Source organism: Ranitomeya imitator, chromosome 6 (genome assembly GCF_032444005.1).
Source record: "Ranitomeya imitator isolate aRanImi1 chromosome 6, aRanImi1.pri, whole genome shotgun sequence".
NCBI lineage: Eukaryota > Metazoa > Chordata > Amphibia > Anura > Dendrobatidae > Ranitomeya > Ranitomeya imitator.
In genome coordinates this window covers 126,277,572-126,300,898 of record NC_091287.1, presented here as the reverse complement: position 1 = coordinate 126,300,898, position 23,327 = coordinate 126,277,572, and the positions used below count along the sequence as shown (strand labels likewise).

General features: G+C 45.7%; 1 protein-coding gene across 4 annotated transcripts; it reads left to right on the top strand.

Moving 5' to 3' along the window:
- The first annotated feature begins 33 nt into the window (after window positions 1–33).
- On the top strand, window positions 34–22,393 carry ASTE1 (asteroid homolog 1). 4 transcript variants are annotated; one of them, XM_069730074.1, is made up of 6 exons: window positions 48–87; window positions 4,851–4,974; window positions 5,145–6,467; window positions 9,826–10,036; window positions 12,592–12,778; window positions 19,795–20,598. In XM_069730074.1, exons 3-6 carry the CDS (start codon window positions 5,175–5,177, stop codon window positions 20,093–20,095), a joined length of 1,992 nt encoding a protein of 663 aa, XP_069586175.1. In that variant the 5' UTR covers window positions 48–87; window positions 4,851–4,974; window positions 5,145–5,174; the 3' UTR covers window positions 20,096–20,598. The 4 variants fall into 4 exon arrangements, with proteins under 4 accessions (XP_069586174.1, XP_069586175.1, XP_069586177.1 ...); XM_069730073.1 differs by lacking the exon at window positions 4,851–4,974 and having other exon boundaries at window positions 34–87; window positions 19,795–22,392; XM_069730076.1 differs by lacking the exon at window positions 4,851–4,974 and having other exon boundaries at window positions 71–409; window positions 19,795–22,393.
- The last annotated feature ends 934 nt before the right edge of the window (window positions 22,394–23,327 follow it).

The following is a 23,327-nucleotide window of genomic DNA, read 5'->3' as shown; positions in this document are numbered from 1 at the left end:
GAAAGCTTCCACATGCGGCTATAGAGCGGTTTTGTGATGACGTCATCAAGCTGCGCGGTGGTGGAAGCTGGACGGTTCCGGGTTGTGGTGAGTGAGACGGTCGTGTTCTGTGGACGGTCATGGGCTGTGGACGGTCGTGTTCTGTGGACGGTCCTGATCTGTGGACGGTCGTGGTCTGTGGACGGTCCTGATCTGTGGACGGTCCTGATCTGTGGACGGTCCTGGTCTGTGGACGGTCGTGGTCTGTGCCCTGGTGCTGGGTGTCACACGCCGCTTCCTTCTTCTGTTCTGTGGGATCGCGCCGCTGCTGCCGCCGAGTTCTGGGGTCCGATCTGATGGCGGCTCGTGGCGTCTTCTCGGCCAGATCGGACATATCGCCTACAGTCACTAGTGCCCAGTGCACCGGATGGTAGGGTCACCTTTATTTAATGAGAATGATTGTGTCATTTCTTGTGGCACCAACAGAGATTGTTCTCTCCAGTGAAGACCGGAAAAGACGCATCCTGATGAGGGTGTGTTCACATGGAGGGTTTTTTATGTGGATTTTGCCGAGGATCCACTTCAAATACTTTTTGAATCCTCTTATCCATTTCTGTGGTAAATCTACACTGCTGTTCTCACAGGGAGGGTTTTGTTATCTATCAAGGGAACGATTTCTTTGGGGGTAAAAGAAAGAAGCAAGACATCCCTAAGGCCCCGTTCACACGAAGGACCGCAAATACGGACATACGCACACCCAATGTATTCAATGGTGGTGCACACATGTCGGGCTTTGCCCACGGACCGTGTGTCTGTGTGAAAAACCTGCAGACATGTTAGTTTTTTATCAGCAGCAAGTACGACATGCGTGCCACGTACATGCACATGGATGACATCCGTGCGTCATCAGCGTGACCCGTACCAGCAGCTGGGAAGACGCAGCACAGTCCGCAGGTGCTGAGGACAGCTCTCATCATTGTCTCCCTGATCTCAGCGCCACCAGGCGACAATGATGGGAGTTATATTCAGCACCTGCTGTGTACACTGTATGTAAAATTAATGAAATAAAAAAATTGCCCTGGCTCCTGCAGAGGGAAAGCCAATGGCTGGGGGCAGATGTTACTAATCTTGGAAAAGGGACAATATCCCCAAAAGTTCCCGTGCTCTTAATATCAGCTCGCAGCTGTTTGCTTACCATTTACTGGTTAGGCTATGGGGGACTCCAGAGAAAAAAATGACGTAGGGTCCCTTTATAAATTCTAAACAGCAAAGGCTAAATAGGTAGCTGTGGGTTGATATTAACAGCCTGGGTAGGGGCAGGGATATTGCACCCCTCCCATGCTACCAAAATCTGGCACTTAGTCTCGCTCTTCCCACTTGCTCTGCTGCAGTGGCAAGTGGGGTAATAGGGTTGGGGTTGATGTCAGCTTTGTATTGTCAGCTGACATCAAGCCCAGAGGTAAGTAATGGAGAGACATCTATAAGACACCCCCATTACTAACCCCATAGTCATTTTTTTTTAAAAAGACAGCCAGAATACAATCCTTTAATTGAAATAAACACTCCTCATCCTCATTTTTCCATTTATTATTGTAAAAATGAAAATAATAAAAAAAAATATTCCTCACCTATCTGACAACAATCCATTTGTCCCATGAAGAAGTCCAGCTCTACTACATCTGGATTACATGGCTGAGCAGTGGCATGATGTGACTGCTCAGCCTGGCATCCAGGAGACACTGAGCTTGGGACGCAGCTTCAGTGACGACATAGAGGCTACCGCTGGTCACTGCCAGCTGTTCCCATTTTCAGGTCAGTGTGAGTCGGCTGATGAACTGCGGTTACCTTCATAACGTCACTGCTAGCACCATGAGAAATTTCTTATGGTGCTAGTGGTGATCTCATTGAGGTCACCGCAGTTCATTGTTCTGTAGGAATAGCTGGCAGTGACCAGCGGTAACCTCTATGATGTCCCGCAGGTCACTGAAGCTGCGCTTCAAGCTCAGATCAATGTCTCTTTGATGCCAGGCTGAGCATCATGCCACGATTCAGCAAGGCACCCAGATGAAGCAGAGATGGACAAATGGATTATTGTCGAACTGGTGAGGAATATGGTGTTGTTCTATTTTTAATTTTACACTAATAAATGGTTAAAAGAGGGCGGGGAGTGTTTATATTTATTTCAAATAAAGGAGTTTGTTTCTGAGTCTTTCTTTCAATTAAAGGACTGTATTCTTGTGTATTTTTACAATAAGACTATGGGGTCAGTAATAGTAATCTTCTAGACGCCTCTCCATTACTAACCCCTGGACTTGATGTCAGTGGCCATAAAACAGTTGACATCAACCCCAACCCTGTTACCTCACTTGCCACCACACCAGGGCAAGTGGGAAGAGCGAGGCTAATTGCTCAAAAAAACTCAAGTCCTGGATAACCTTTTTAAAGGGAACCAATAATGTCCCAAAATGCAATTTACTTGCAGATGTGAGGATAATATGAAGCAGTGGCGTAACTAGAGTCCAATGGGCCCTGATGCAAATTTTGGACGTGCCCTGTACCCGCTTCATGTTGGTCACATGTATGGGGCCCTATAAATCCTATAAGTACATACATGTTGCCCCCCTCTCTCATTATGAGGTAATGTCACCCATCCTGGGCCCCTTCCAGGTATATATGTTCCTCCTCCTGGGCCCCTTCCTGGTATATATTTTCCTCATCCTGGGCCCCTTCCTGGTATAGATGTTCCTCATCCTGGGCCCCTTCCTGGTATAGATGTTCCTCATCCTGGGCCCCTTCCTGGTATATATGTTCCTCATCCTGGTCCCCTTCCTGGTATATATGTTCCTCATCCTGGGCCCCTTCCTGGTATATATGTTCCTCATCCTGGGCCCCTTCCTGGTATATATGTTCCTCATCCTGGGCCCCTTCCTGGTATATATGTTCCTCATCCTGGGCCCCTTCCTGGTATATATGTTCCTCATCCTGGGCCCCTTCCTGGTATATATGTCTCTCATCCTGGGCCCCTTCCTGATATATATGTCTCTCATCCTGGGCCCCTTCCTGATATATATGTTCATCCTGGGCCCCTTCCTGATATATATGTCTCTCTCATCCTGGGCCCCTTCCTAGTATATATGTCTCTCTCATCCTGGGCCCCTTCCTGGTATATATGTTCCTCATCCTCGGCCCCTTCCTGATATATATGTCTCTCTCATCCTGGGCCCCTTCCTGATATATATGTCTCTCTCATCCTGGGCCCCTTCCTGGTATATATGTCTCTCTCATCCTGGGCCCCTTCCTGGTATATATGTTCCTCATCCTGGGCCCCTTCCTGATATATATGTCTCTCATCCTGGGCCCCTTCCTGATATATATGTCTCTCATCCTGGGCCCCTTCCTGATATATATGTCTCTCATCCTGGGCCCCTTCCTGATATATATGTCTCTCTCATCCTGGGCCCCTTCCTGGTATATATGTCTCTCTCATCCTGGGCCCCTTCCTGGTATATATGTCTCTCTCATCCTGGGCCCCTTCCTGGTATATATGTTCCTCATCCTGGGCCCCTTCCTGATATATATGTTCCTCATCCTGGGCCCCTTCCTGGTATATATGTCTCTCATCCTGGGCCCCTTCCTGATATATATGTTCCTCATCCTGGGCCCCTTCCTGATATATATGTCTCTCATCCTGGGCCCCTTCCTGATATATATGTTCCTCATCCTGGGCCCCTTCCTGGTATATATGTTCCTCATCCTGGGCCCCTTCCTGATATATATGTTCCTCATCCTGGGCCCCTTCCAGGTATATATGTTCCTCATCCTGGGTCTCTTCCTGGTATATATGTTCCTCATCCTGGGCCCCTTCCTGATATATATGTTCCTCATCCTGGGCCCCTTCCAGGTATATATGTTCCTCATCCTGGGCCCCTTCCTGATATACATGTTCCTCATCCTGGTATGTTTGACGCCCATTCTGGTATATATATTAGTAGTAGATATGCAGCACTCAAAAACTGGTGCTCGAGTAAGGGTTCCACTCTGCATCCACCAGTATACAAAGTACTCGGCACTCAAAAATGGAAAATAATATATTTGTTTATTTATAAGGCAATCCCCCAAAAATATTTTTGTAAAGTTTCAGCCCTATCAACATGGGTCTTTTTCAAACTCTGATTGCAAGGAATCAAATGATTATTGAAACATGACGCTGTGAAAGACCGTAATTGCATGGTGCTGTGCGTACAACTAGAACCCCACACTGCCACCATTGCAGTCTATCAGCGGTGGCCAGACGCCTATTTGCAATGACTACTCTGAAGTAGGCCAGATTCATGGAGACAACTATTGCCTCCAGATCCATCAACTTCAGCTCCCCTCCACTGCTGCAGAGCAAAAGTTCCTTGCTTGCAGCATTGCAGAGCGCACACTTAGGGCCAGTGGGGTAACCATGCTATTGGTCTAAAAAGGTCAATCAATCATGAGCGCACCAGGCCCCTGGAAGCAAAAAGCCGGGAGGTAGAGGAGCGATGGTTCTGAAAAAAAGAGGAGACAATCCCTCAAAGTAACTAAAATCATAACTGAACCCTAAAATGTCTAGTATCTTATTATGTGAATGTATCTTTGTCTTGCATAAAGACATTCGCACTCACACAGCAGACTACATAGCCTTCAATGTGATAAAATACACACTGGGGAGAATTAAAGGGGTTTTCCAGTGCTGTTCACAGCCACTCACTTCCACGTTGAGTGCTACTAAAGATGTTACTAACCCATAAACCCCACAAGACAACACGTGCATGATCCCCAAGGAATCGGGCACATGTCCTATTGTAGTAAACAGGACACGTAAATAATACCTTGATTCTTTTCAGGTTTGTGGGATCGTAATGAGCATGGACGGCATCGGATAAACCCTTTTAAAGAGGTTGCTCTAAGAAACAACCCTGATGGCCTTAGTGGGAAGTTTAACCTCAAGGGATCCTCCACCAATCGGCAGTAAGAAGAACCTACGGCCGTCTTGTATCCTCCATATCTGTCCTACTGTATCGGGTACTTCAGTACCAGATGAATGGCGCCTTCCATCACTGATCGGCGAGGGCACAGATAAATGTGTTGCTGTATGGGAATTATGAGGGGTCATGTAAGTAACACGTTTCATTCTTTAGATTTCAGACCCCTGTGATCTCCTCCTCAACATGGGAATACAAGGGTTTATGACCTTCGTGTCTTCTCACAGTAATTTCTTCCAAGAGTTAAAGCTGAAGAACACAAAATTAATCATAGACGGTAACAATCTGTACCACAAATTATACTTTGATTCTGGCTTGGATCTTGTTCACGGCGGGGAATATGACAAATTCACCGACGTCTTACATAAATTCTTTGAAAGTTTGTCTGTATGCAGCATACAAGCCTATGTCGTGTTTGATGGCGGCTGCGACATATCTAATAAGAAACTGGAAACCCAAAAGCAGCGCTTCAGGGAGAAGATTAGGATGGCACAAAACCTTTCTCAGGGCAAAGGTGGCAGCGTGCTTCCTCTCCTGAGCAGAGAGGTGTGCATCCAGGTCTTGCGGAACCTCCAAGTGCCCTTCGTCCAGTGCTTCTCAGAGGCCGATAGGGAAATAGTTGCCCTTGCCAATCTGTGGAACTGCCCTGTACTTTCCTTTGACAGCGACTTTTGCATCTTTGATTTAAAAGCTGGATATTGCCCCCAAACTTCCTTTCACTGGAAAAACATTGTGTCTGCGAAGGACACTCGTGACTGCTACATTTCAGCCAGAGGTTTCTCAGCTCGGAAGTTGTGCCAATTTTATAATAACATGAATCTGGTTTTGCTACCGCTGTTTGCTGTTCTGACCGGCAATGACTATATCAACTTGCCTGTTTTAGAAACGTTCTTTAGTAAGGTCAATTTACCAGTAGGCAACGCCAGTCATGGTGGGCGTCGAAGACACACGCGAATACATGGCCTACTGAACTGGTTGTCTAGATTTGCAGATGTGGAAGAAGCCATGGAAAATGTGCTGAACCAGCTGAGGGTGAAGGACCGTGACTCTGTCAGGCAGCTCCTGTATTCTGCCATGGAAGAATACAGCCTTCATGATGCTGAAAACCTTGAGCAATATTTTCAAAGAGGTTTCTATATCTCTCCGACCGCAGTAAAGCTCAACCTCCCCGAGTGGGTGCAGCTCGCTTTAGCAAGAGGTGAGCTGTCTCCATTGCTGAGCGATGCTTTGGTGTTGAGAAGAGTGTTTCTTCATGCTCAGGTGGAGGACATTAAGAAGTCATCTGCTCATTTAATTACTAAACCAGTTCGTAAACTGATCTATGCACTGCTCCTAAATATATCCCAAGACATGGCTAAAAGAAGTAAGGAACTCCGTGTTCAGGAATTCGAGAGACTGGAGACAAATGTTAGGAGATCTATGGTGGAGATAAGTTCGGATGACATCAGTGAAGGCTTCTCACTTTCTAATCTTCCACAGGTAAGACAGTAGTATTAGATCAGTTTACTACCCATAAACATCAGTAGTCTGCGTGGATACATCTACATTTATCATTTATCTTTTTTTTTTTTTTGTTTGAGAATGTGACATTTACTGATATGAGCGCCACTGCATTTAAGGAATTGTAAAGTTTCATCTTCAGGAGCACACTTCTCCCCTGTCTACCGACATCCTGTTTGCCAAGAGGTAGTGTGATCTTGCAGATCAACAGTTTGGACCAATGGTGTAGTTGCACCACTGGCCTGGACTGTGCACTGCGATACTGCAGCAACCTTGGAGGAGTGCAGGGGCGCTAAAGCTGGCTGGATTGTGCACTCCTGAAGATTGACAGTTTGCACCAACGGCATAGTTCACCACTGGTCTGAACTGTGCTCTACTGAATGCTGCAGCAGCTTCGGAGGAGCACAGGGACACTTAAAGTTGATATACGGAACTTAAAAGCTCTAAGAAAAACATTTTTTTAAGGACTGATTTAAAGCTGGGGAGATTGCTGGAACACAAAATGCAGCCAGATTGAGGGGATATCCGGGACTTAAAAAATAATAAATTGCCTAAGCACTAACAGAGATGTAGTTTCTAACAGAGGCAGCTACCTGCCTGTTGTACCCAGCTTTGGTCACTGACCGTTCCTGCCAGAGATTCAGCTGCTCCCTGTCAACGGAGCAGCAGTTTCTCTTCCTGTTGATGGGGCGGGGCTACTGGCATCATACTGATTGACAGCCAGCTCCCCACTGCCTAAATGGGGGAAGCCAGCTGTCAATCAGCATGACACCAGAAATTCCACCCTGTCAGCAGAAAACGAAACTGCTGCTCTGTTGACAGGGAGCAGCTGAATCTTTGGCAGGAGTGGTCAGTGACCGGTGTTAGGTACAGCAGGTAGGTAGTTGCCTCTGTTTTTTAAGTCCCGAATATCCCCTTAATCTGACTGCATTTTGTGCTCCAGCAATCTCCCCAGCTTTAAATCGGACCTTAAAAGCTAACAAAAAGATTCTGTTTGCACTGCGCTTACTCTATGTAACAGTCTGTAAGCACTGTGCGCTTGCTCTGTGTAAGTCTGTAAGCAGTGCGCTTGCTCTATGTAACAGTCTGTAAGCACTGCGCTTACTCTATGTAACAGTCTGTAAGTGCTGCGCTTACTCTATGTAACAGTCTTTAAGCACTGTGCGCTTGCTCTGTGTAAGTCTATAAGCAGTGCGCTTGCTCTATGTAACAGTCTGTAAGCGCTGTGCTTGCTCTATGTAACAGTATGTAAGCATTGTGCGCTTGCTCTATGTAACAGTCTGTAAGCGCTGTGCTTGCTCTATGTAACAGTATGTAAGCATTGTGCGCTTACTCTATGTAACAGTCTGTAAGCATTGTGCACTTGCTCTATGTAACAGTCTGTAAGCATTGTGCTCTTGCTCTATGTAACAGTCTGTAAGCATTGTGCGCTTGCTCTATGTAACAGTCTGTAAGCACTGTGCTTGCTCTATGTAACAGTCTAAGCATTGTGCGCTTGCTCTATGTAACAGTCTGTAAGCACTGCGCTTACTCTATGTAACAGTCTGTAAGCACTGTGCGCTTGCTCTGTGTAAGTCTATAAGCAGTGTGCTTGCTCTATGTAACAGTCTGTAAGCGCTGTGCTTGCTCTATGTAACAGTATGTAAGCATTGTGCGCTTGCTCTATGTAACAGTCTGTAAGCATTGTGCGCTTGCTCTATGTAACAGTCTGTAAGCATTGTGCGCTTGCTCTATGTAAGTCTGTAAGCATTGTGCGCTTCCTCTATGTAACAGTCTGTAAGCATTGTGCGCTTGCTCTATGTAACAGTCTGTAAGCACTGTGCTTGCTCTATGTAACAGTATGTAAGCACTGTGCGCTTGCTCTATGTAACAGTCTGTAAGCACTGCGCTTACTCCATGTAACAGTCTGTAAGCATTGTGCGCTTGCTCTATGTAACAGTCTGTAAGCATTGTGCGCTTGCTCTATGTAACAGTCTGTAAGCATTGTGCGCTTCCTCTATGTAACAGTCTGTAAGCATTGTGCGCTTGCTCTATGTAACAGTCTGTAAGCATTGTGCGCTTGCTCTATGTAACAGTCTGTAAGCATTGTGCGCTTCCTCTATGTAACAGTCTGTAAGCATTGTGCGCTTGCTCTATGTAACAGTCTGTAAGCATTGTGCGCTTGCTCTATGTAACAGTCTGTAAGCACTGTGCTTGCTCTATGTAACAGTCTAAGCATTGTGCGCTTGCTCTATGTAACAGTCTGTAAGCACTGCGCTTACTCTATGTAACAGTCTGTAAGCATTGTGCGCTTGCTCTATGTAACAGTCTGTAAGCGCTGTGCTTGCTCTATGTAACAGTATGTAAGCATTGTGCGCTTCCTCTATGTAACAGTCTGTAAGCATTGTGCGCTTGCTCTATGTAACAGTCTGTAAGCGCTGTGCTTGCTCTATGTAACAGTATGTAAGCATTGTGCGCTTGTGTAACAGTCTGTAAACACTGTGCTTGCTCAGCCACCACTGCTAGACTGCAGCAGTGGCCAGTAATGTAGGCAACAAGCATTAAACAAAAACAGATAAGAACCCCTCTGTTCTTGAAAGCAGAGAGTATTTTTAATAAGATTGAACTTGCAAAGTTGCTTGTTTTTACAATCACTTTAAACCATGATTGCAGTGGAGTTAAAGGGGCTTTAACTCTGAATATTTCCTTGCGCTCAGGCTTATTCATTGTACAGAAAGGTATCCCTGCTGTCATACAGACGGCCAGTGCTGCAGCGGGGAAATCCGTACATTGCGTCACACTGGTGTGTACAGTGTACGTGCTGGAATATTCGCAGAAGGCAACCACTTAAAATGACTACTGGATGCAGTTCTCTCTCCAGTATGGTTTGGTAGGATGGAGGAAGGCGACCGTTGGATGGAGACAATGAGGTTACCCTTTTGTGATGATCATACATACCCAGTCAGTTAAAGGGACATTCTAGTTTCACCAGATAAATATTATTGCAGAATACAAAGTTATTCCTTTTCTAATATACACTTTTTCTGTCTCAGTCTGTTTCTGTTTTCAAGATCTCTGCTTACTTCTTTAGAAACCTTTATTATTTGATTGTCCTGGTCATGTGACGTTGGCTTTTATCGCGCCTAGAACCTGTGTGTCCATTGGAAATTACAATAAAGGTTTCTATGCAATGACTGCAAGCAGAGATCCTGACAGTTGTTGGGAATCGATAGGAAAGGTATATTGGACAACTGTATGCATTCCCACTATACAAAACCAGATGTAGACGTGTTAGATCTGGGCAGCAGCGATCTCCATACCTTTGATCTGATTACACTTTTACTTCTTTACTTTTCAGCTTCCATTGGAAACGCGCTTAAAACTTCTGCTGCGGGGCCTTGATGTGAAAATGAAGGCTGTGGAGGTTGTGCCGCCTCCCTATAGACTGATACTGGCCATAGTCTGTTACTGGAGCAGACGAGCGGACCCCAAAGTAAAGCAGCATCACATAAAAGCGCTGATCATGGGAATGGTCTGCGGGGAAGCGGGCAGCGCTCAGAACAAACCAGGCAAGAAAATGTTTCTTTTCTCTACTAATGACTTTTATTACAATTTCCGAGCGCGTTTATCTGTGCCAAGTCCGGCACCCCCTGAATCCGGGTTTACGGGGTGCCCAGTTGTATGTAAGCAAACACTACTATACAAGGCGCTCTGCAAACGTTATATACAGGACTTCAATTATTGCTCCACATGTAAGACCATGAGGTTCTTAGCAGCCGAGCACCAGGTCTCAGGCACTAGGTATGATCCGAGGTGTGAAATGGCAGCCTAACATCTTCACAGCTTTCTCAGATACTAAAAAATGGACCACTTTTCATCCATGCTTTCGATCCGAGTTTCAAAAGTGTTTAATCAGTGATTTTCTCATGTACTAAGCAAAATGGAGGGAAAAAATTGCAAAACAGCACATGGACCTATAGACTTATGTGGGTGATTTTGATTCGTGACCTAGATAAAAACCTGACAGGTCACCGTGATTAGATGTGGACCACTCTGTCAGCAAAAAGAAAACCATGCGAATAGTATGAAGAGCTCCATTGACTATAATGGGTACATGTTAGAACATGTGTGTTTGAAAAACGGTCGTCTGAATGAGGCCCGATGCTTGGGTCTGGGAACCGGCTTCATTGTATGTTCACAGCAGGAGGATACAGATTGTCTGTCGGGGCGTGTGGGCTGAAAATCTGCAAACCTACAGTAACAGCAAAGTGGAAGAGATTTAGTTTATATCAGCATTGAATTTCTTGGAGCAGCCGTGTCGGAAAGTATGGACTTCAGGTGACGCTCCCTTTGCCTTTCCACTTAGCGGATGGGTGCAAAAGTTGGCAATTATTTACACGCACCAGTTTGTTCCATAAATCACACCAGACTAGTACATGATGCGATTTTTGCCACGTGGACCTGAGGTCTTAATAAAACATAAATGAAGCCCTTTTGCACTAGCACATTGGCTACCATTGGTCCGTTTCACACATGGACACAACAGGACTGAGAAAATAACCTTAGGGCTTATGGAGACATCTGTGCAAATTATTTCAAGATCAGACCGCAATGCACGGACTGGCACAGATCTCCCTTCTTAGAGCATGGCACTTCCTGTATTTCTATGGGGCTGTCATGCTCCGTTCAGGAGAGCTGCAGCCAGTCCGTGCATTTCGGGTCATCCTGGATCAATTTGCACAGACGTCTGCATGAGCCGTTAATCAAATGTTATCTACATGGAGAGAGAATCATCTGCAGCACATTTTGATTTGCGGTATAGATTTTTTTACATAGGTTGAAAAATGACCCCGGTCCATGAAGTTAAACTAATTTAACTATAATCTCTACGCCGATGACATGCAGATCTACCTATCCGGACCTGACCTCACCTCCTTCTCCTTACAGACCCAAATCCCACACTGTCTGCTATTTCAGCCTTCTTTTCTGCTCGCTTTCTAAAACTGAACATGGACAAAACAAAATTGATCATCTCCCCCCCATCTCACTCTACGCCTCCACCAGACCTATCCATCAATGTCAATGGCTGCTCACTTTCCCCAGTCCCGCATGCTCTGTGCCTTGACTCTGCCCTCTCTTTCAAGCCACATTTCCAAGCCCGTGCCTCATCATGCCAACTCAAATTCAAAAATATTTTCCGGATCCGTGCATTCCTCGACCATGAAACCACAAAAACGCTAGTGCACGCCCTTATCATCTCCCACCTCAACTACTACAGCCTCCTACTCTCTGGCCTACCCTCTGGCACCACTCCAATCCATCCTACACTCTGCTGCCCGACTAGTCCACCTGTCCCCCCGCTATTCCCCGGCCTGTCCTCTCTGTCAGGCCCTTCATTGGCTTCCTATTGTCCAGAGGCTCCAGTTCAAAACCCTAACTATGACATACAAAGCCATCCACAACCTGTCCCCTCTATAGATATGTGACATGATCTCCCGGTACTTAGCTACACGTAACCTTCGATCCTCTCAAGACCTCCTTCTCTACTCCCCTCTTATCTCTTCTTCCCACAACCACATCCAAGACTTCTCCCGTGCTTCCCCCATACTCTGGAACTCTCTACCCCAACACATCAGTCTCTTGCCTACCATAGAAACCTTCAAAAAGAACCTGAAGACCTACCTCTTCCGACAAGCCTACAACCTGCAGTGATCCTGAAGTTACTGAACCGCCGCACAACCAGCTCTGCCCTCTCCTAGTGTATCCTCACCCATCCCCTGCAAACTGTGAGCCCTCACGGGCAGGGTCCTCCCTCCTTATGTACCTGTATGCCTTGTTTTTTTTTTTTTTTGCTCATGTTTAATTGTATTTGTCTATATTTGCCCCTTTTCACATGTAAAGTGCCATGGAATAAATGGCGCTATAAAAATGTCTAATAATAATAACCCATAATGTTATGTGTATTGAATTCATTAAGAGTAAATTGACATGCTGCAGATTTTCACTATTTTTCAATGAATAGATCAAATCTGAAAAAAGTCTTCCTGGAGCATTTGTCACGTTATTCTGGAAAAGTTTAAATTTACATTGGATATGTGGCCAATGTGTGTTTTGTTTTCCTCAGATGAACATGAAGAGGCCCTGGCATCATTGTGTGAGCAGATCAAGAGGATGCGGACAGAAGGTGCCCAGCCCAGAAGACTGATCCTGGAGGACGTGCATATATTGTGTCAGTGGCAGTGCTGTCTGCAAGTATTCATCTACTTCAACCAGCTTCTCTCCACCCCACTTCCAGAGCCGGACATCACGAGGTCAGAGATCACTGCGTGTATTGTAATTACCAGGCTCAATGTGTGCCGCTATTAATAAAACACACACTGGCGCTTAGAAAATAAACCCATGAAACCGCTGCGGGAGGATAGATGGGCACCTGTGTAATCCAAGAGCAGACCATAAGTGAGGCCTCTAAGGCCGGGATCACACATGCGAAAACACGTCCGTGTCTCGCATGTGAAATCTAAGCTCTGGCGCCGGCGCTTGGGAGCGGAGTGTGCGGCTCCATGTGTTCCTATGCGGCCGCATCGCTCCGCTCTGGAGTGCCGGCGCCAGAGCTTGGATTTCACATGCGAGACACGGACGTGTTTCTCGCATGTGTGATCCCGGCCTAGGGGTCAGTCCAGTCCATGGGAGTCCTTTAAGGGCGTCTGTAAGAAATATACAAAACTATGACCTATAGGACATTGTGGACAGAACAAGGACTCGCCAGGGAACGGAGCTGCACCAAGACAACTCTCTTCTAAAGATTTAGGGAACAGTTTGGGAACATGAAAAAAAGGGTTTTAGGGGCCATCCACTATCTGGTCACTATGCAGAAATCCATGTATTGCTACTTTTTTCGGGTTACAACCAGTTCAAAGAGGAAAGTACTTGCGTAAAATGTCTGGAATAAAATCAAAATGGATTGTCATATTAAATGGATTAGCTCCTAATTGCTTAACCCCTTCAGCCCCAAGCCTGTTTTCACCTTCATGACCAAGCAAAATTTTACAATTCTGACCAGTGTCACTTTGAGGTAATAACTCTGGAATGCTTCAACAAATCCCAGTGATTCTGAGACTGTTTTCTCATGACGTGTTATACCTCATGATAGTGGTAACATTTCTTCGATATGACTTGCGTTTATTTCACTACACCCTGTAGGTAACAGTTTTGTATACTATGGGCAGGGCAGAAGGTGGAGGTGCCAGTAGCAGCCTGACTGATTCACTGCATTAATTCCAGACAGTGTCCTAAGTAATGGCAAACAATGAGTCCAACTCTTAGCTGAGGTCCAACCCTTAATGAACTCGGGGGCCATTCTTTGAAATATGTCAACTGAAAATGCCCCAATATCAGTCCCTTCCATGTCCCCCACCCCACCTAGTGTTTCCATGCTGAAAAAGACCTGTTATAGCGCCCTGCCCCCATTACTTATTATACAGTGATGGGGACTGTAGACCGCATGATGTCGTGTAGTAATAGCTGTGTCAGAATACAGGCGAGGGGTCACCTTCAGGAAGGTCTAGGAAGGATGCACTTTTCATTTTAAGTAAATGGATGGTATTCAGGCAACTAGGTATGAATTAAAGTTACCGTCTGAAGAACTCTTTAAGGACTTTTTACACAGGCGACGATTACCTAAATGATCGTTCATTGAAAAAATCATTGCCAAATTCAAGGAATGAACGATCCAAAGGGTATGTGCCCACGCTGCGTCCTGGTGTGCGGATTTTTCCGCACTGATTTTGATAAATTCGCAGGGCAAAATCACTGCATTTTTCCTGCGGATTTTGTGTGTATTCTACTGCGTTTTTTTAATATGGACCAGGTGTTAAACCGCTGCGGATTCTGCACAAAGAATTGACATGCTACGGAAAATAAACCGCAGCGTTTCCACGCGTTTTTTTCCGCAGCATGTGCACAGCGGTTTTTTTTTTCCATAGGTTAACATGGTACTGTACACCGCATGGAAAACTGCTGCGGATCCGCAGCGTCAAAAACACTGCAGTAAAAACCGCAACGTGTGCACATAGCCTAATAACTTGGTTATCATTGATCCCATCGTTTATGCTAATCTATATATATAATTGTCTAAAGGTCACTTCCATCTTTCTGTCTGTCCTTCTGTCTGTCACGGATATTCATTGGTCGCGGCCTCTGTCTGTCATGGAATCCAAGTCGCTGATTGGTCGTGGCAAAACGCCCACGACCATTGACACGACCAATCAGTGACGGGTGCAGTCTGGTGGCAACATGGCCGCTCCATCCTCCCTGCAGTCAGTGCCCGCTCCGTACTCCCCTCCAGTCAGCGCTCACACAGGGTTAATGGCAGTGCTAATGAACCACGTTATGCCGCGGTGTAACGCACTCCATTAAGCTGCTATTAACCCTGTGTGACCAACTTTTTTACTATTGAGGCTGCCTATGCAGCCTCAATAGTAAACAGATCTAATGTTAAAAATAATAAAATAAAATAAAAAATCATCATATACTCACATTCCGGCACCTTTCCTGCTCCTCGCGACGTTCCAATGACCAGTCCATGCAAGCGTCAGGTTCCGGTGGCAAAGATGGTATGCGACAAGGACCTGCCTTGACGTCACAGTCATGTGACCGTGACGTCATCACAGGTCCTGCGCCCATACCAACCCTCGGACCGGAAGCTGCCGGGTGCACCGCATGCAGGGCCAGGACTTCAACGGAGAGTGAGTATATGTTTATTTTTATTTTAAGTCTGTATATTACATGGCTCTGTGCTGTATACTCCGTGGCTGGACAATATACTACGTGGCTGGGCAATATACTACGAGGACATGCATATTCTAGAATACCCGATGCGTTAGACTCAGGCCACCATCTAGTTTAAAATAATCATGGTGTGTGCAGAGAACTGTCCGTCCATCCACCTTTGTGAACTGGGTCAACATGAACCATAGTTCGTGCAAAAACCGCTCAAGACCGTTGCAACACATGAATATTATTAAAAAGCGCTCTCATGCACTTGATGTATAATTAACCCCTTAGCGACCGCCGATATGCCTTTTAACGGCGGCCGCTAAGGGTACTTAAACCACAGCGCCGTTAATTAACGGCGCTGTGGAAAAAGTAAATAGCGCCCCCCCCCAGAGTCGGATTTTCTCCGGGGTCTCGGCTGCCGGGGGTAACCGAGACCCCAGAGAACATGATTCGGGGGTTTTTTTACCGACCCCCGCATTTGCGATCGCCAGTAATTAACCGTTTACCGGCGATCGCAAAAAAAAAACGCGATCTCTTTTTAATTTCTCTGTCCTCCGATGTGATCGCACATCAGAGGACAGAGAAAAGGGGTCCCAGATAGCCCCCCGATACTCACCTATCTCCCCCGATGCTCCTCGTGGCTCCCGGTGGGCGCCGCCATCTTCAAAATGGCAGGCGCATGCGCAGTGCGCCCGCCGGCCGGCACCGGGAGAATCTTTGGGGTCTCGGCTGCTGGGGGTAGCCGAGACCCCAAAGAACATGATCGGGGTTGGTTTTACCGACCCCTGTTTTGCGATCGCCGGTAATTAACTGTTTACCGGCGACCGCAAAAAAAAAAAAATCAAAGTGTAATTCTCTGTCCTCTGATGTGATCGCACATCAGAGGACAGAGAAATAGGGGGATTCGGGGAACCTATCATACTCACCGGTGTCCCTGGATCCTCCTGCTGCTCCTCCTGTCTGCCGGGGAAAAGAAAATGGCGGGCGCATGCGCAGTGCGCCCGCCATCTATCGCCATCTCCCGGCCGACAGGAGAAGAGCAGTTGGGGCTAAAATTAGGGTTAGGGCTAGGGTTAGAGCTAGGGTTAGGGCTAGGGTTAGGGCTAGAGTTAGGGTTAGGGCTAGGGTTAAGGTTAGGGTTGGGACTAAATTTAGGGTTAGGGTTGGGGCTAAATTCAGGGTTAGGGTTCTTTCACACTTACGTCGGTACGGGGCCGTCGCAATGCGTCGGCCCGACATACTTACGCACGTTGTGAAAATTGTGCACAACGTGGGCAGCGGATGTAGTTTTTCAACGCATCCACTGCCCAATCTATGTCCTGGGGAGGAGGGGGCGGGGTTACGGCCACGCCCCCTCCTCAGAAATGGCGGACGCGACGTACAAAAAAGTTACATTGAACGTTTTTTGTGCCGACGGTCCGCCAAAACACAACTGATCCAGTGCACGACGGACGCGACGTGTGGCCATCCGTCACGATCCGTCGGCAATACAAGTCTATAGGCAAAAAAACGCATCCTGCGAGCACATTTGGAGGATCCGTTTTTTGTCCAAAACGACGGATTGCGACGGATGCCAAACGACGCAAGTGTGAAAGTAGCCTTAGGGCTAGGGTTGGGGCTAAAGTTAGGGCTAGGGTTGGGGCTAAAGTTAGGGTTAGATTTGGGGTTAGGGTTTGGATTAGAGTTGGTATTAGGGTTAGGGTTGGCATTAGGGTTACGCTTGGGATTAGGGTTAGGTTTGGGATTAGGGTTAAGGTTGGGGTTGTGATTAGGGGTGTATTGGGATTAGGGTTAGGTTTGAGGTTAGGGTTGAGATTAGGATTAGGGGTGTGTTGGATTTAGGGTTTTGATTAGGGTTATGGTTAGGGTTGACATTAGGGTTGTTTTGGGGTAAGGGTTGTGATTATCGTTAGGGTTAATGATTAGGATTATGGATCGGGTTGGGATTAGGGTTAGGGGTGTGTTGGGGTTAGGGTTGGAGCTAGAATTGGGGGGTTTCCACTGTTTAGGTACATCAGGGGGTCTCCAAACACGACAGCCAATTTTGCGCTCAAAAAGTCAAATGGTGCTCCCTCCCTTCTGAGCTCTGCCGTGCGCCCAAACAGTGGTTTACCCCCACACATGGGGCATCAGCATACTCGGGATAAATTGGACAACAACTTTTGGGGTCCAATTTCTCCTGTTACCATTGTGAAAATAAAAACTTGGGGGCTACAAAATCTTTTTTGTGGAAAAAAAAAATATTTTTTTATTTTCACGACTCTGCATTCTAAACTTCTGTGAAGCACTTGGGCATTCAAAGTTCTCACCACACATCTAGATAAGTTCCCTGGGGTCTAGTTTCCAAAATGGGGTCACTTGTGGGGGGTTACTACTGTTTAGGTACATCAGGGGCCCTGCAAACGCAACATAACGCCCACAGACCATTCTATCTAAGTCTGCATTCCAAAACAGCGCTCCTTCCCTTCCGAGCTCTGCCGTGCGCCCAAACAGTGGTTTACCCCCACATATTGCACATCAGTGTACTCGGGATAAATTGGACAACAACTATTGTGGTCCAATTTCTCCTGTTACCCTTGTGAAAATAAAAACTTGGGGGCTACAATATCTTTTTTGTGGAAAAAAAAATATTTTTTATTTTCACGACTCTGCATTCTAAACTTCTGTGAAGCACTTGGGCATTCAAAGTTCTCACCACACATCTAGATAAGTTCCATGGGGGGTCTAGTTTTCAAAATGGGGTCACTTGTGGGGGGTTTCCACTGTTTAGGCACATCAGGGGCTCTCCAAACGCGACATGGCGTCCAATCTCAATTCCAGACAATTCTACATTGAAAAAGTAAAACGGCACTCCTTCTCTTCCAAGCTCTGCGGTGCGCCCAAACAGTGGTTTACCCCCACATATGGGGTATTGGCGTATTCAGGAGAAATTGCGTAACAAAATTTATGGTTACATTTCTGTTTTTACACTTGTGAAAATAAAAAAAATGGTTCTGAATTAAAATGTTTGCAAAAAAATTTAAATGTTCATTTTTTCCTTCCACATTGTTTCATTTCCTGTGAAGCATGTAAAGGGTTAATATCTTCTTGAATGTGGTTTTGAGCACCTTGAGGGGTGTAGTTTTTAGAATGGTGTCACACTTCGTTATTTTCTATCATATAGACCCCTCAAAATGACTTCAAATGTGATGTGGTCCCTAAAAAAAAAAGGTGTTGTAAAAATGAGAAATTGCTGGTCAACTTTTAACCCTTATAACTCCCTAACAAAAAAAAATTTTGGTTCCAAAATTGTGCTGATGTAAAGTAGACATGTGGGAAATGTTATTTATTAACTATTTTTTGTGACATATCTCTGATTTAAGGGCATAAAAATACAATGTTTGAAAATTGCAAAATTTTAAAACTTTTCGCCATATTTCCGTTTTTTTCATAAATAATCGCAAGTAATATCGAAGAAATGTTACCACTAACATGAAGTACAATATGTCACGAAAAAACAATCTCAGAATCAGCGGGATCCGTTGAAGCGTTCCAGAGTTATAACCTCATAAAGTGACAGTGGTCAGAATTGCAAAAATTGGCTTGGTCATTAAGTACCAAATTGGTCTCTGTCACTAAGGGGTTAAAGGGGTTTTCCTGTTCCTGGGATTAAAACAAACTCACCCTCCCTGGGTCCAGTGCTGAGTCTCTGCCGCTGCTCTTGGCAGCTGTAGTGCTGACCTCACAGACGATGCGCTACTGCTTCGGCAGCCAATCCTTGGCCATAGCTGTCCTTCCGCATCTTTGAACGGTGGCACCTTTCTTCTGGTGTAAACACAGAACATGGAGCCGGTAGGCGAGTATAGCTCCACTTGTTTACCTACTTTTAATGTACCGATCCAATGGTAAAATGTTTACTTTTCCTGTCCTGGGCCATTCCTTTAAAGCATCATCTCACTGCTTATTAACTCTTTGGAGAAAAAAAACGTATCCAGTGAGAAAACACAAAAAATGATGTTTAAAGGGGTATTCCCATCTCCAAAATCCTATACCAGGATGTAGTAATTGTAATAATATTAGCAAATACCTCCAATTAGAAATGTAGTTTAGTTCTTCTGATTCACTTTGTCGCTTACTCCATGTGTAGGCATTGCACTAGTTTCGTGGTCATAACCACAACTAACTATCACTATATGAGTGGTTGTAACTATGGATACATAAGCTACTGCAATGCCCTGCACAAGGGGTAAGCAACATAGTGAATCAGAAGAACTACACTACATTTTTAATTAGAGATATTCGCTAATATTATTATACCTTCTACACCTTGGGATAGGATCTTGGAGATGGGAATACCCAAGCTATGCTTCTGCTACCCCAAATCTTAAATTGTATTGATTCAACCCATCTGCATGATGATTTTCTTAGTTGACCTAGACTGCGCGATTTTTATTCACACCTATGATTAGCCTATAAACAAAACAAACCTGTTCCTACATGAGTGAATTTACTCATTATGACCATTTTTGATTTTTTTTTTCCTAATAAATGTTTGTGACTTCCTTCCCTTCAGACTTTACAGCGGCTCTCTTGTGTACCACATGACTCAGAAGCTCAAGGCGTCATCCTCTGCAGAAGACTTCTTTGTATCATGTCCATGGCTGGAGAAGCTGTACCGGGACTGCATCCATGCGGTAATGTGCACAGTCCCTCGGGACCACTTCCAGAATCGGACTAGGGGACCATCAGGCAAATCAAAGAAAAAAGGAAAAGTGGGCAAAAAAGGGGTAAACCCCCAAGGGGCCGATGTGTTGGAAAATCAGCCACAGTGTGATTTCAGCAACAGATTTGCGGGCCTGTTATTGGAAGACTGACCAAGTTACCCTAGTGGTATGGAACGACCTATGGACTTCACAACCGGCCACAAGAACAGTCATTTTACTTGCTGTGTATTTTCAAATTAACCTATTAATGGATATCTGCATGTACCATGAACCCATCTGTACAATGTGTAAGTGGGGGGGGGGGGGAGGGTGTAACAGAGATTCCAACGGTGTCTAATTTACAAAATCTCCTCTACGTGCTGCACAGAACACCCACAGTGTTTCTGCTGCAATGTAAAGAGAAAGGAGCAGAGGAGGTCGACATTGGCTGCCAGGGACTTTGCAGTGAGTATAATTGTAGTTCTAATGATGCCTCATGCATTGAAAAGAGACTTCTTATTTCTACACAGAGCTTAGGATTCCGCTAGTCAGGCGATGTCATAGACCAAATGGAAAACAGAAAAATTAACTAGGTAGAAAGGCAAAATGAGCAATTGTAAGTACAGAGTGATAACTCGATTGCAATATCTTAAGAGGATATAAATGGAAGCGCCATTTTTTTTTCTGCTTTGGGTTTTTTAAACTGCTTGGTGGGAAAAAAAGAAAGTGACACTTCTTTGTTTCGGCTTTGTATAGAGTCCTCTCTAAACTAGGCACTGTAGAAGATAAAGGCTGCAAACATTGCTTGCAGTGCTTTTAAAACACTTTGTATTATGTATCTATACCAGGGATGGACAACCTGTGGCCACGTAGGAACTGACCCGTCCAGTGCAAACCTGTGCTGGCTGTAGCACTGCAGAACGCTGGCCGCTATTGAGCTGCTCAGTAACCAATCCGCACTTTCCTTTCTCTGAAGAGGCGGGCACTCATTGGCTAATTCAATCTGATTGGTTACCGAGAGGCTCCGATCCCAGTCACATCCCTGTCCTGTGTGACAAGAGCCGTCGCTGGGAAGAAGCCCTCAGCTGTTGCTGTAGACAGAGGGATGTTCCTCTCCTACTTGTATGTCCTCCTGTTTAAAATGTTGGACACAGTGAAAGTGGTTCTCTGTTCTCCGTTGTTCCCTGAAAGTGCATTGTGGTAGGACTTTGGAGACATTGTGAACATGTATGCAGGGCTAGTACAAGTGGTAGGCACCCGGCTGGGGCGCTACCTGCTACCTCCCCGAGGAGGGTGCACATGGAAAACAAGTCATTGTCGAACGCCTGCGGGCCGCCATGCCCTTCCTCTGGCTGCAGGCATTCAGCACGCTGACAGGGCTCAGGCACACAGATGAGCAGTGTCAGTGAGTCACGGCCAGCGCTCACCCATCATTCCCTCCCCACACACAGTTGTATTCGCATCTTCAGGACGCAAATACTAATGCTGTGAGCACAGCTCAGGACAGGAGCAGTAATCCGCTCCCTGCTCTGCCGGGAATTCCACCAGAACGCCGGCCACTTCTGGCCTGGGCCCTGTTGGAGACAGCGCACACAGGAGTCGTCGGAGGGTGCGTTGCCATCATTGCATAGTCATCGTGCCTTTCAGCTCATACTGCTGTACCACACAGAAGAGGAGACGGAGACTGTGCTGGACAAGAGCCTGGATTAGGTGTTTTTTTTTTAATTTTGCAAATAAATGGGGGCTATCATAAGAGGTGCTGGCTTTGGGGACATTACAAGATTGGCTGTGGTGGACATGTATATTGGGGGGCTGTTGTGGATATACTGTATGTACAGCTATGTAGGGGGGACAGTGTGAGGAGAGGGATAAAACAAGAGAGGACAATGCGGTGGGCAGTCTAAATGCATAGTATGGAGAGAGGGTTGGCATGGCGGAGGACAGGGTGGGAATAAGGCGTGTGTAAGGAAAACCAGTGGAGCGCCGACAGTGTAGAGGCCATATACTATAGGAGGCTTATTTGGGGCATAGTATGGACAGATTTGTATGCAGAGGGCATTTTAATAACTTTGAAGGGCACAGTGTTGGGATTTGCTGGAGAAGAGGGACGTCTGCAGATGAAAGCTGTGTATGTGAAGTCTTCATGGCGTCTGGACAAGATGGAGACACAGAGAAAGAAACGACTCAAAATGAAAATGTTACCTATAAAAAGGTGCCTGGATGTGTTTACTTGATGATACAGAAATCACAGTACTGATGAGACATAAGTATGTTCCACAGTCTGATAATGATTAATAACCACAACTCTCAGGGCATGTGCACACGTTGCAGATTTGCCTGTGGAATTTTCTCTGCGGATTCTTCCTCTCTTGGCAGAAAACGCAGTTAAATCCGTGCACATTTTCATGCATTTTTTTCATACGGATTTTTCATGCGTTTTTGTAAGCTAAATAAATATATTATTTCACAAAAAAAAATTGTGTCATTTCCTTGTCCAACCTCTTCTTTTACATACTCCATTGAAGAATGTTTACACACACAGATAGATATATCTATCGATGGATAGATAAATACCAAGGCCGATGTTTATTAATAAATATAATAAAATGGTATATAAAGAGTTAAATAAAGACACATACAAAATCTGCATTAGGCCGGGGTCACACTTGTGAGAAACCTGCACAAGTCTCGCCCTTCAACACCCGGCACTTGGACCAGAGCGTTCAGCTGCATAGAAATACATCTAGCCGCACACTCCGGTCCCGAGTGCCAGGTATTGAGGTGAGAAACTCATGCGAGTTTCTCACAAGTGTGACACCGGGTTTAAAACAAAAATGGAAAAAAAATGGGCTCCCGCACAATTTTCAAAACCAAAGAGAGAAAGCCAGCGACTGGGGGCAGATGTTTATAGCCTGGGAAGGGGGTAATACCCATGGAGCTTCCCAGGTTATTAATATCCACTCACAACTGTATACTTGGCCTTTACTGGCTATTAAAATAGGGGACCCCACAGCAACAAAAAGACATGGGGTCCCCTTATCTATATATATATATAATTGTCTAAGGGTTTTTCCGTCTGTCTGTCTGTCCTGGAAATCCCGGCTCTCTGATTGGTCGAGGCCGCCAGGCCTCGACCAATCAGAGACCGGCACAGCATCGACGTAGAAATCCCGCGTCTCTGATTGGTCAAGGCCGCCAGGCCTCGACCAATCAGCAACGGGCACAGCGACAATGATGTCATAATGGTTGCCATGGCGACGATGATGTCATAAAGGTTGCCTCGACCAATCAGCGACGGGCACAGTCTGCCGCGAATTCTGGAATCATCATTGTCCATATACTACGGGGACATGCATATTCTAGAATACCCGATGCGTTAGAATCGGGCCACAAGCTAGTAATT